We start from the raw sequence: 12695 nt of genomic DNA on the forward strand, positions 1-12695 counted from the left end.
GTTGAGTATATATTAGTGTTGTTCCGATACAGTTTTTTGGCCCCCGATAGCAATCCTGATACCCAGCTTTGCAGTATCGGCCAATACCGATACCATACCGATACCTACGTTTTTTTTGTTTTTTTTTCCTCAACATGAAAAAGCTGTCCTGCCATTGGTTCAGAGCATTCAAGGGCCAATAGGATATCTTAGATCGGCATGCAGTGAACATGTCACATATCAGTGAATGTCGTGCACGAGCAAGACACAAGATGCTGCATCCAAAATCCTATATTAGAGTTGGAATTATTGGTATCGGCATGTTACTCGTGAGTACTCACCGATACCGATACCATTGTTTTAATGCAGTATCGGCGCCTCTGCCTATACCAGTACTAGTATCGGTATCGGAACAACACTAGTATATATAAAATAAAATAATTATAATGTCTAAATTTACTCACAATTTACTTACTAAAGTGCGAGATCTGGATTACTTGAACCTTCTGCCATCTAGTGGATGAGCATTTTATTTGTTCTTCCTGTCAATATATGTTGATAGCATAGATAGATGAAAAAGAAGATACATTATTTTTCATGAATAATGTATCATTTTTAGGATCAACTAAGTAAAATTTGGTAATTTCCTGTAATACACCAGAATTTTTTTATATTTTTTGAACACGGCACATTAGCGTGCTGCAACTCTGGTTGGGAAACACTGAATAAGCATGTTTGAAGTAACATTTCAACTTAACTGTTAAGCATGTTAAAAAAAACTGTCAAGCATGTTAAAAAAAGTTACCCAAGTTACCTTTATGAATGACAAAAGCGTAACACGAAGGTTACTCGCTTCTCAATGTTCTTAACTGTCACATGAGCACAAAAGTTTACCACAGTTATACCGAACAATCAAAATTTTTAATAAGTAATGTGTTGGAAAAAGCCTCATTTTGATGCTCACTGAATTGAGATCTCATCTGTGCAAATTTTGAGCCATATTGTTTTTGAACAAATACTGAAACATATGCGCTAGCTAAAGAAATTCCTGAAAATTCAGAGAGAAAAAAATCGATTTGACATAATCTGCAAAGGGAAACAAATTGAATGCAGGAATGACAAAACTGGTGCAACATCAAAAGGCTTCCTGAAACCTGATAACGATGCACAATATTTCCCATTAGCAGAAGTGGCTCGCTTGCGATGACATTACACTTCCTGGCTTGGTAAATATAGCAACACGCATTATTAATAATTCAGCAGAGGAGCGCTAAAGGACACAAGCACTACACTCGTTTCTTCAAGGCTTTCATACTGGCTGTAAATTTTGTATAAATGCCAATAACACACTATTAAGTAGATAAATGTTGAATATTAGTTTTTTTTTTTTAATTGAGCCTACCTCTTTATTTAAGTGCCTAGCAATTGAGCTATTAGAAACAAACATCTTAGTGTCCCCTTTTTTATGGTTTTGGATACAATTACGTTTTTTTTTTTTCTTTTCCTGTCTTCCTGATGGTAATGGAGCTGCGTCGTAGCTGGATGCTGCTGCAGCTGCTGATGCGTATCATCAGACAGGCAGGCAGAGAGCCGGCTCTCAAAGATGCTGAAAATAGGCAGGGGCACTGCACTCGCGACGGATAATGTCACATGTAATAATACGAAAAGATGGCTGGAAAGAACTGAGAGGCAAAGTTGGAAAGGGGATGTTCATGAAAATCTGGAGCGCCGCTACTTTTTGAAGAGATATGAAGTAAGACGTTGCTCTCAGAATGATGAGGGTCAACTTAGGAGTAAGTCTGCACAACATGTAAAATGTTGTAGCTACGAATGGAAATTTTACAATTTAAATCGCAGATGGGGTAAATCAGTCCATCTTTTTTTTTTTTTTTTTTAAAGTTTGTTTTTAATAAATGTAGTACTTTGATGAGGTGTGAGAATTTTTCTCTTCATGTTCTGTTTTCATGTCGGTGTCATATCGAATACAATAATGCAGCCCGGAGGACCATAGTACTGTGGCAATATTGTCTAATATAGGCTATACTACAGGGCGTTTCCAAAACAGTGACATCATTCCATAGTCCAACACAAATGATCTCAATTTTAATGTAAGAATTTGTAAAAATGAACTAACTTCAATGTAAAACAGAGGTGTCCAAACTACGGCCCGGGGGCCATTAGCGGCCCGCCGTCCATTTTTTAGTGGCCCGGGACATATGCTAAAAATGGCATTTGCATAAAAATAAAATAAAAACAAAAATGTTTGGAGATGGTCAAAGTAAGAAGGGAGGGTATCAAAAAACAGGTGCCATTAAAGGTTATTTAACTAGTAGTAAAAAAACAAAAACAAACTAGTAATAAAATAAAATAAATAAATAAAAATAAACTTAAATTGAAAAAAACAGCATCGTTACCGAAATTAAAAAAAACAAAAAAACGAAAATGCTTTTTAAAAACGAAAACTAAGTGAAACTACATTTTATGTTTACAAAACTAACTAAAACTATAATTATAGCAAAAATGTCCTTCGTTTTAGTCTTTGGTAATTAATTTAATGCATGAGCATTTGCGGATGATTTTCAATGTGATTTTTAGTAGATTTACTTTGATATCAACCGGAATAATGACGTTTGACAGTATGTCACACAGAAGTGACGTCATCTAGCAGCAGCCAATAGAAAAGCACCAAAAGATGACTTTTTTTTTTTTTTTTTAAATATTGCGCTCAAGTAATACACATTAAAAAAAAATAATACTGAAATTAACAAATTAAACTAAAACTAAGCCTTTTTTTTTTTTTAAAGAACGAAACTAATAAAAACTAACAAAACCACCCTGAAAACTAATAAAAACTAAAATGAAAAATTCCAAAACTATAATAACCCTACTGCCATATTACAAATAAATTGGTTTATATACTGTAGCATTTTTCTAAATATGCAAAAGCACAAATAAATTATTTGTACAATTTTTAGGACAAAACACAATGTGGCCCTTGCGTCCTTCTGATTTTCTGTATGTGGCCCTCAAATGAAAACGTTTGGACACCCCTGATGTAAAACTTATGTTTAGAGTTAGTTAAATGTATTGCTTTTTTTTCAGAGTGAAGAATAACATTCATTCACTCTCAATGAAAAGGCATTTTGAAGGAATCTCATAAAAATACAACTGCAAAACTGATTTGGATACGGCATGAAAAATCTTCAAGAGACAAAGGCGGGACAAATATTGCACCTTTCTGAAGCTTTCGGCAATCAGTTATGAACGCTGACGTGCCATATAATCATTTGAAATATGATATTGTACTTTAGATAAATAAATCTTAGTTTTCACTTTTCAACATGGATCCCATTTAATTTCATTCGTCTAAGACTGAGGTATGTTTAAGGGTACTGATATTGCAAAGGGCTACCAGAAATTTCTGAAATAACAAATAACCTCAAAATACATTTACCTGTTGTTATTAATTGTGGGAATGCTGAAAGCATCTCACATATGTTATTCGGATTTTTATTCTCACTTTTTTTTGCCGAAAAACAACTCCCATATAATACTTCCGATTTACACCGTTAAAATTTCAACTTGCTTCAAAAATTCACGCATTCTGAGGTCTGGTTCCACGTTACTTATAGTACTCACACAATTTGACGTTAAATATCAACTTTTCCCCATTCATTTTCTTTTTTTTTTGTAACTTATTTTTTATTATTTCCAACACAACAACAATTCAAAAACAAAATGAACAAATGGTCAGTTAGTATATAACGTCCACTTTTCCCAGTAATCTTCATACACTGCTTGTCGCAACCTTATGATAAATGTGAGTCTCTCCATCATGTGAATTTCTTCTACAATGTCCTTCCAATCCTTCAGTGTAGGTGGATCTTCTTTATACCACTTTCTGGTAATAGCTTTTTTTGAAGCTGCAAGCAAAACCTTCATCAAATAGTGGTCCTTATGAGGAAAACCTTGCCCATTAATATGTCCCAAGTAGATCACCAAACCTGTTTGTGGCAATTTGTAACCCAAAATTTTTGCAGTTTCTTCCCAATACTTCAATAATTTGTTACATTGCCCAAAAATATGTGAATGACCTACATTTTGCTCTCCACACTTTCTCCAACAGGGTTGGTGAGCTGATTGGGAAGCTTTTTTAATCTTTGGTGTGATGAAATACCTTACAATGTTTTTCCAACAAAACATTTTCCAATTCTTGGAATTCGTCGTAGTAATTTGAGTTTCACAAATGTTGAACCATGTATCATCACTTATTTCTTCTTGGAGTTCATTAACCCATTTATCCCTGATATATAACGTTGATGTTTTCCTATTGACAACCAACCCTTTATACAATTTGGATATTAATTTCCTTCCCTTATTTAGATATACATCTCCAAGTATTTCTGTAATTACATTTAATTCACCTGGAAGGCCTAACTTTATGTCTTTGTTGTAATGATCTCTAACTTGGAGATACATAAAGAATTCTTGATTCTCCAAGTCAAAACTTTGTTGCAAGTTTTGAAAGCTTGCCATTTCTCCTTTTTTGATGAATCCCCCATTCATTTTCAATGGGACTGACATTAAACTTTTTCTACGTCCCACTTTCCACGCCTACTTCCATACATACAACTGATCATCATTACCAGCTCTGTGATACTGCTCAGTACTTTTTATTCATGTATCTCTCAACTTCAATTAGAACTTTGTAATTTTCACAAATTTGATCTTTCAATTTACTTCATAAGCATTCAGCTTAGCATTCAGCTATTGGCATTCAACTTTCAGCATTCCCGCGCAATTTCTCCGGAAATTGCAGTTAGTCTAGTAATTCATAATATTCACCTATTTGAAGACCCTGATCTTTGTTAAAGCTTTCTCACAATCATTATAAACAATAATCTAATTATAGGATTAATGGTGTCCAAAAAATTGGAACACCTTGTAAGTACTATAATGTGATTTAGTAAAATAGCTACTTTTGAGCATGTTTATTTGACATCATTTGCAAACGTGGCATGTTAAGATTTTTTTTTTTAATTACTCACATTATATAGTAGCCAGTCTAATTTTATGCATGATTTGATTGTTTTCTTTGTTGTTTATAAGAAGTTAGCACTAAAACCAGACTGAATGTGTAAATAAGTAGTAACATTTAGTTTCTTTGTTTATAACTATTTGTATTGTTATCAGTTTTGTTGAGGGTAATTTTTGAGAATTTAGCCTCCTTTGCATTTCAATGTAAGGAAAATAAAATGTTAATTCTCATATTGGTATTTAATCTGACTATATGCTTGCATTTTTTTAATGCATAAAGACACCATATTACAAGTTTTTTGGCTCACATTTGTACCGCCGTTGTTTCAACATAAATTGCAGTCGTGCATCTAACTGCAACAAGCTAATGGGACCAAAATCTCAACCAAACTAGAACAGTTCATAAACGAGTGGAACATGATTTACTGTATATGACGGTTGGCAAATGCACTGAACGCTTTCTCATGTCATAACTCAATTTGATTGTTTTTGTCAAGCGCTCACTGGAGTTTGTCTTTTCAGGCTACTGTGCATAAAACAGGCAAGGGTCCAATGTGACTAAAATAAAGGCATCACTTAAAAAAAGGCTGTTTGGCAAAATTTTGTTGAAATCATTTCATTTCATAAGATTATGACATACCACTGATGGTAATTAAAATTATGGTAGTGTTCAAAAGACATTTTGTAAACTATGCTACGATAAAATTAGCTTTCCGGCCAGGTGTTATGTTTTTTTTTTTTTTAAGGTACACTTGACTCATTAAACAATTTTCAGCAGTGAAAAGTTAATATTTTGTCCAGAATGAATTTGATAACGTCATTATTTTTCATGTTCAATTAATGCCTTTAATTTTATTTTTTATTTTTTCTTCCTACTGTCAACGGATGATGACATCACTTGTGCTGAGGAAGTAGGTAACGGCCAATCATGGCTCACCTGTACTCTGGGTTTGGTCAGTAAACTGAGCCATGATTGGTCATTACCTACTTCCTCAGCACAGGTGATGTCATCATCAGTCGACAGCAAGTAGAAAAAATAATTTTTAAAGGTATTAATTGTACATGAAAAATAATGAAGTTACCACATTAATTATTAGGGATGTAACGATAATGGCAATATCATGATCTTGCAATATTAAAACTGCCACAATATATTGTCGTCGTCATGTCACAATATTAAAAGCAGCACATCTGTTAAAAAAAGTCAGGTTGATTTCCATTTGTGCAGTTCTACCACCCTCTGGTGGCTAGTTATTTAGTGCACTTTCCTTTTCACAAGGCATGTTTTGGCCCTTCTATGTTTAAAATACAGGATAATGGTCAGATGAAGGGGAACATAATATGATTGTGAACATAGTCAATATTTGTAGGAACTTAATGTGCGCTTGTATGAGTGCCTCAATATATATATATTATATTTCTATATAATATTTGTAACATTTTTCATTGCTGTAATGTACGAAAACACAATATTGTGTGTGTTTTTTTTAGTATAAGCTCATTTCTTTACAATATTGTGACCTTCTTTTGTATCACCAACCTCGCCACAAGATCGTGATAATTATCATATCGTGACCTTCATTTCGTGATAATATCGTATCGTGATGTTTGGATATAGTTACATCCCTATTAATTATGGACAAAATATTAACTCTTCACTGCTGAAAATGGCTTGATGAGTCAAGTATCCCTTTAAATGACAATACTCGATTCACGCAAATTTACTTGACCACTTTATCTTTTGTATTTTTTACTTAACATGTTCTTCTTGTTCAGTGCAACTAAAATATTTTTTTATATTATTTTTTATTTTTCTTTCAACCATTCTTCCAAGCAACCATTTGTGAGTTATGGATGTTTATTTTTTATGTTTTTTGGGGGGTTTTTTACACTTGAATTTGCTTGGTTGGCTCATTATCACCAATATGCTGCATCAAAATATTCAATAAAATGAAACAAAGTACATCTACCTAACAACCTCAGATACTGCTGGTGGAAGTGGAACTGGTTACTTCAGATGTTGCCTGTTGATGCAAAAAGAGAAACTGCGTTCTGTTATTTTGCATTCACAGGACTGCAAAATTGAACAATAAAGCAGTTTAAGAGAATAAAAGAGGGTTTTCACATGGCTGACGTCTACTGTACCTGGGCATCTTCTTGCTGTACTTCTTCAATTTCCGGTTGTACTTCATCTTCTTGTTCTTGTACCTCGTCATCTTGTGGCTGCACCTCGTCTTCTTGTTGGGGTTCTTCTTGCATTATTAAGCTCTGAGCGGTATCAACCGGCTGCGGAGGAGCGACGGTGCGAACCACCTTGGTGGTTTTGAAGGCACTCTTATTGGTGCCAACCACCTGGTTAATGACGGCGACGCTCTGCTCGTCGATATCTGTCAGACGGACGTTGCATTCTGTTAAGCTGCTGTTTTGAGCTATGGCCTCCTCCAGAGCTTTGCCTCCATCCTGCTCACATACAGACAAGGGAAAACAAATGCAGTATTTTATAGTAAATATTACTATTTATTTACAGTATATTGAAGGTGATTTATTGAAGTATTCAAGTTTTGCTGATAAGTTTACAGTGGTGAATGGTAATATATACAGTTTTGTGACAATACTGTATATTCATTCACAGTCAAAAATTGGAGTGTTAAAATATTGGTGTTAGGTGTTTCAGTGTTGATTTCAATACTGTCTGATTTAAATGGAAGTCAGAGTTGATTTATTTAGTGTTAAACCAACTCTTGAGGCGAGTTAATCAAATTAAGCTCCGCCCACTTCATTACAACTGCTCTACTGCAAAGACGTCTGGGATATAAATAACATGATCGGTAAAAATGTTATTACAATTATCAGTCATACAATTCCCAAAAATCGTAGAACTATGCTGGCAAAATTGAGGAAGAAGATTACGTGTCAAATATTGTCAACCCTCCCTGCTCCATTACGCTTCGTTTTTAAAAAATTTTTTTTTATTGTTTTTATTTTTTATCATGATCGGATTTTGTTTGTGGGCGGCACGGTGGATGACTGGTTAGCACGTCCGCTTCCCAGTACTGAGGATGCAGGTTCGAGTCCAGGCTCCGGCCTTCCTGGGTGGAGTTTGCATGTTCTCCCCGTGCCTGCGTGGGTCTTCTCTGGGTACTCCGGTCTCCTCCCACATTCCAAAGACATGCATGGCAGGTTAATTGGGTGCTCCGAATTGTCCATGTGTGTGCTTGTGAGTGTGAGTGGTTGTTCGTCTCTGTGTGCCCTGCGATTGGCTGGCAACCAGTCTAGGGTGTCCCCCGCCTACTGCCTATAGCCAGCTGGGATAGGCTGCAGCACCCCCCGCGACCCTAGTGAGGAGCAAGCGGTTCAGAAAATGTTTGGATGGATTTTGTTTATTTTACACTAAATGTTTTCTGCGCATGCGGGTCACTTTGGAGACGCATTTGGTCACACACCAAACAAGATGGAGGTCGTAATTCATATGTAATGCAAAACATCGCCTGAATAGCCTTTGACCCAACAGTTTTAAGAGGGTAGTTTGGTGTTTAGCCAGGGCTGGACTGGTGTTTTGACTTAGGCCCACCGGCCCAGCAAATTCTGGGCCAGTCTCCTGGGGTAAAATGTCGGAAAAATTATAATTAAAAAGAACTCCAAAAGAGGCCGGCCCACCGGGCATCTGCCCTGTATGCCAGATGGCCAATCCAGCCCCGTGTTTTAGCTGTAAACAAAAAACAACAAAAAAGGCATGTATACTCACCACACCCAGTTTGTTACAGGAGAGGTTGATGGTCTCCAGCGTTTGATTTTGAGCCAGCACTTCTGCCAACGTTACAGCGGTGGGCGCAGTCAGGAGGTTGGCTCCCAGGTGCAGATGACGCAGGGTGCCGTTGTTCAGTAAGGCCTTGGCAATGGCTTGCCCGCCCTCGTCGGTCACGCGGTTGATTCTTAGGTTGAGCGATAAAAGGCTGTAGTTTTTAAACAAGGCTTCGGCAATGAAGTTGGCTCCCACGTCTCGAATAATGTTGTCGCTCAGGTTGACGACCTCCAGTTTGCTGCTGTTGAGCAGAATACTGACCGCCTTGGCCCCCTTATCGCCGATCACGTTGTGGGAAAGGTTGAGCTCTATCAGGGAGGGGTGCCCCGTTAGGTGTTTAGCCAGCAACTTGCACTTTTGGTCATCAATGTGACTTTCATGGAGACGCACAACCTGTAGAAATAATATTTCCAAATTATGACATTATTGTTTGACAATTTGTTTCATAAAACCATTTAAAAAAAGAAAACTTCGGAACTAATCTTGTCCTCAATTTGCTTTGTCCAAACACGATACCTTCAAGGTCTTGCAGTATTGAAGCGCCATGGCGAGAGTCTCGCAGTCTCTGTCAGCCATCTCAAACATCTTCCATTCAAAGTTCATCCCGCACTGTTTGACCCAGTAGGTCACGTGAAACTCCTCCAGGCAGCTCAGCTTCTTCAGGAGAAAGCGGAAGTCATAGTGTTCCATGTGGCCCGCGTCCGAGTCGGTTTCGCTCAGCCAGTCCATGTTGTCTCCCTTCGTAATCTTGGCCTCCTTGATGGGCGGCAGCATCTGGGTGATGACCAGCCTCCTCACGTAAGCCTCGCACAGTGGGATCTCATCGGCGACTAACTTGAGGGCGGTCGTCTCCGGGATGAAGTTCTCAATAATATTTTCCAGGTGCCTCTCGAAAAACATTCGCTTCCAGCTGTGGTCATAGTGAGACACGTCGCAAATGTCCCAACGTTGCTCACAGCACCGCCGCCAGTAGACGCCATCTTCAATCAAGTTGGCGGTCACAGGAAGGGGCAGAGAGGTTGACAGTCTCTCCTGCACAAAATCTCTCTGGCTGGGTGAAAGCTCCTCGTAGATGGGGGTTTCTGCCACACATAGAGCTTTAAGTTGGTGACTATAAAATCATAGAATATGATATGAAGGACACTAGTAAAAACCATGGCATACCCTCAAAGTTTCTCACAATACATTCTAGGCAGAGATTTGATAAAAAAGGCACAAGGCCCAAGGACCAGTTTGGAATTTCAGCAATGATCCTCCTCAATCTTCTGCTGTCCACAGTCAGCACTGTTGGGCCTCCGGTGAGCCTTGACATGATTGCAGGTGGTTTGTGGAGAACTACATTTAAAAAATAAAAAAAGAAATAAATAAATAAAATTATAGTGCACTTTGTGGAAACATGATTGCAAACCACATTTTATTTTAAACCTGTGTCGTTCATTATATACACTTAGCTTAAAATATGATATATGGGTTAGCAATACATGAGAAACAATGTTTAAACAAAGTGAATTATTTGTAGTGCAAGTAGGCCCATTACGAAAGCGAATATCAAGTAGTTTGTCAAAATATGATCACGAATTTTGCGCCACTGAAATGCTACAACATTCTAGCTAGATGCCATCCAGTCAGCACAAAAGAAGCAGTTAAGTTATAATGCTAACTTTAAGTTATGCTAATTCTTTATACTAAAATGAGAGCTGACCTTCAGAAACTGTGACTAGGTACTTCTTCTAAAAAAATTTTTATAGTTTAAGACTCATGGAAATATAACTTCATCCGCTATTGGTAAAGCAAGTTATTATATTCAGTGTCTGAAGTGACAAACCTGCAGTCACGTTGAGCAACGTGTTTCCATAGTTACCGAACGCTCTTCAGGCAACGTTTCAAAACAAAAATGCTGCCACCTACAGGACGGTAGGGGAAGCGCAACGAATTGGCATCAACAAATGGACAAAGAATCAGCGAATTAAAAAAAATGAACGTTGATTTTTTGTTTATTGTTTTTAGTTTGGAAAACATTTTTAGAAACTAAAACAACACAGATCTGTTCTTGATGTGTTTTTGGATTACTGTTAGGAGGCGGTAATCCCAGAAAGTCCAGTTGTGCAGTTATGGACAATGGCTATTAATCGCTGTTCTCATCGTGATAGGCGATCCTCATATCTGCAAAGTACATTGGTATAAAAAAAAAAAAATCCTGTATTCATTGGTGTTGAGCTTCCAAGACAAGTCGTATGTAATACAAAAGTGTTAAAAATAAGTTCACCCCTAGGGAAATGACAGTGTTTACTGCCCCCATTATCTTTAATGACAGATAAAAGGTGTCACTATGGGCCTCCATCCTCTTTCTTATTTTATAATTTGTCAACTCACCTTAGCCATAAGAGCATCCAGAAAAGTATCACTAGATCATGAGATTGAAATAAATCAGAGAGAGAGAGTTCACAGTCAAGTCTTCATCAGTACAATTACTGGACTTCATCTGTACACTCACATAGGAACTGCTGCGAAGAGATCTGGAGGTCCTGCTCGGACTGCCTACAGTGTCTTCAGAAGAGCTGCTATCGCTCATGCTTTCACTACTACTGTTGCTCTCCTCATCATGGTTTCCAGACCTATCTGCTAAACAGAAAAATAAAACTACATTTTTCACATTACATAAAAACATCTCTCTCCTGAAGTACTGACAAATGACATTTTTAAAATTTGAATCCAAAAGATGAACACAACAACGCGCTATTGCATGGTACCTGCCTCTCACCACATACACAATGAACGGGTTTAGAAAAATCTACTTTTTGGAGCTTTTAGGTGTGTTAAAATACTAATTCCTCACCAAAAACATCACTGATGTGGTGATTTCCTCCAATCGCCCCTCTATGAGAAATGCTAGGCTATTCTGCACCCCAAGCACCAGCCCATCCCAACCCGAGAAAATGAACATAAGGTGTGGACACCCCCCCGCACCGCCTTTGCAGACTAAACGCACGCCCACTTTCTACTGACACCTCCATGGGATGGTGACAAAAGCAGCCTTTATCAGGAAACATTCATGCCAAAGTGCAATGACAATTGTTGGCTAACACTTGTGTAAACTACAAGTAAAACGTTAGCACTGTTGAACCTAACTGAATGAATAGTATAGTGCAGTGTTTCCCAACCCTGGTCCTCGGGCACACTATCCAGCCTGTTTTCCATGTCTCCCGATTCCAACGCAGGTGAGGATTGTTATCAGGCTTCTCCAGAGCTTGCTAATGAGCTGTCATTGGAATCACCTGCGTTGCATAGAGAGACATGGAAAACAGGCTGGATAGTGTGCCCTGAGGACTAGGGTTGAAAAACACTGGCATAGTGGTTAATGAGCTAGCTCTGTAAGCAGCAAGTCCCTGGTTCGAGACCAGGTCAGGCCCCCACCCCCTCTTCTTTCCTCTCCTCCTCCACGATTTCTTGTGGCAAGGAGCCGTTTTGTTTCAAATGTTTATTGAAGAACTGATGGCTTGCATTCGGAGGAGTGCTAAAACGCAGAGCTCCGACAGCAGACTGCAGTCAGCTCGCCGGGAGCGCGGCAATCACACGGACAGAGGCGGGGTTTTACTCAACCGGGCGTTTTACTTGCGAAACACCAAATATTTCATTTTTTAAAAATTATATCGCCATAGTGTCAAAGGTAAGATTTAATCATTATATGCCTATAGTTAACTGTTGGAAGGACTTAAAATACCGTGGCGGAATTCCATTAAGTGCAGTGTGAAATGGACTTTTTACTCCACTGAGGTCATTTTTTTTTATGTCAAACAAACAAAACAAAACAAAAAGAAAAAGCTCATCAGATGCTAGCAAACGTCAAACTCACTATGAGAGGAACTGCTGTGATGAG

General features: G+C 37.9%; 1 protein-coding gene across 4 annotated transcripts; it reads right to left on the reverse strand.

The window, feature by feature from the left end:
• Nucleotides 1-3503: 3503 nt before the first annotated feature.
• On the reverse strand, nt 3504-12093 carry drc5 (dynein regulatory complex subunit 5). Of its 4 annotated transcripts, XM_077510385.1 has the most exons (9): nt 11980-12093; nt 11313-11437; nt 11192-11222; nt 10889-10981; nt 9983-10153; nt 9335-9900; nt 8762-9211; nt 7162-7476; nt 5988-7040 (listed from the first exon to the last, which is right to left on the reverse strand). In XM_077510385.1, the coding sequence occupies exons 5-9, from the start codon at nt 10128-10130 to the stop codon at nt 6996-6998; spliced, it is 1524 nt and encodes a 507-aa protein (XP_077366511.1). In that variant the 5' UTR covers nt 10131-10153; nt 10889-10981; nt 11192-11222; nt 11313-11437; nt 11980-12093; the 3' UTR covers nt 5988-6995. The 4 variants fall into 4 exon arrangements, with proteins under 4 accessions (XP_077366513.1, XP_077366511.1, XP_077366510.1 ...); XM_077510387.1 differs by lacking the exons at nt 10889-10981; nt 11192-11222; nt 11313-11437; nt 11980-12093 and adding exons at nt 3504-3902; nt 10644-10711 and having other exon boundaries at nt 6987-7040; XM_077510384.1 differs by lacking the exons at nt 10889-10981; nt 11192-11222; nt 11313-11437; nt 11980-12093 and adding an exon at nt 10644-10711.
• Between the last annotated feature and the right edge of the window lie 602 nt (nt 12094-12695).

This window comes from Festucalex cinctus, chromosome 21 (assembly GCF_051991245.1).
Source record: "Festucalex cinctus isolate MCC-2025b chromosome 21, RoL_Fcin_1.0, whole genome shotgun sequence".
NCBI lineage: Eukaryota > Metazoa > Chordata > Actinopteri > Syngnathiformes > Syngnathidae > Festucalex > Festucalex cinctus.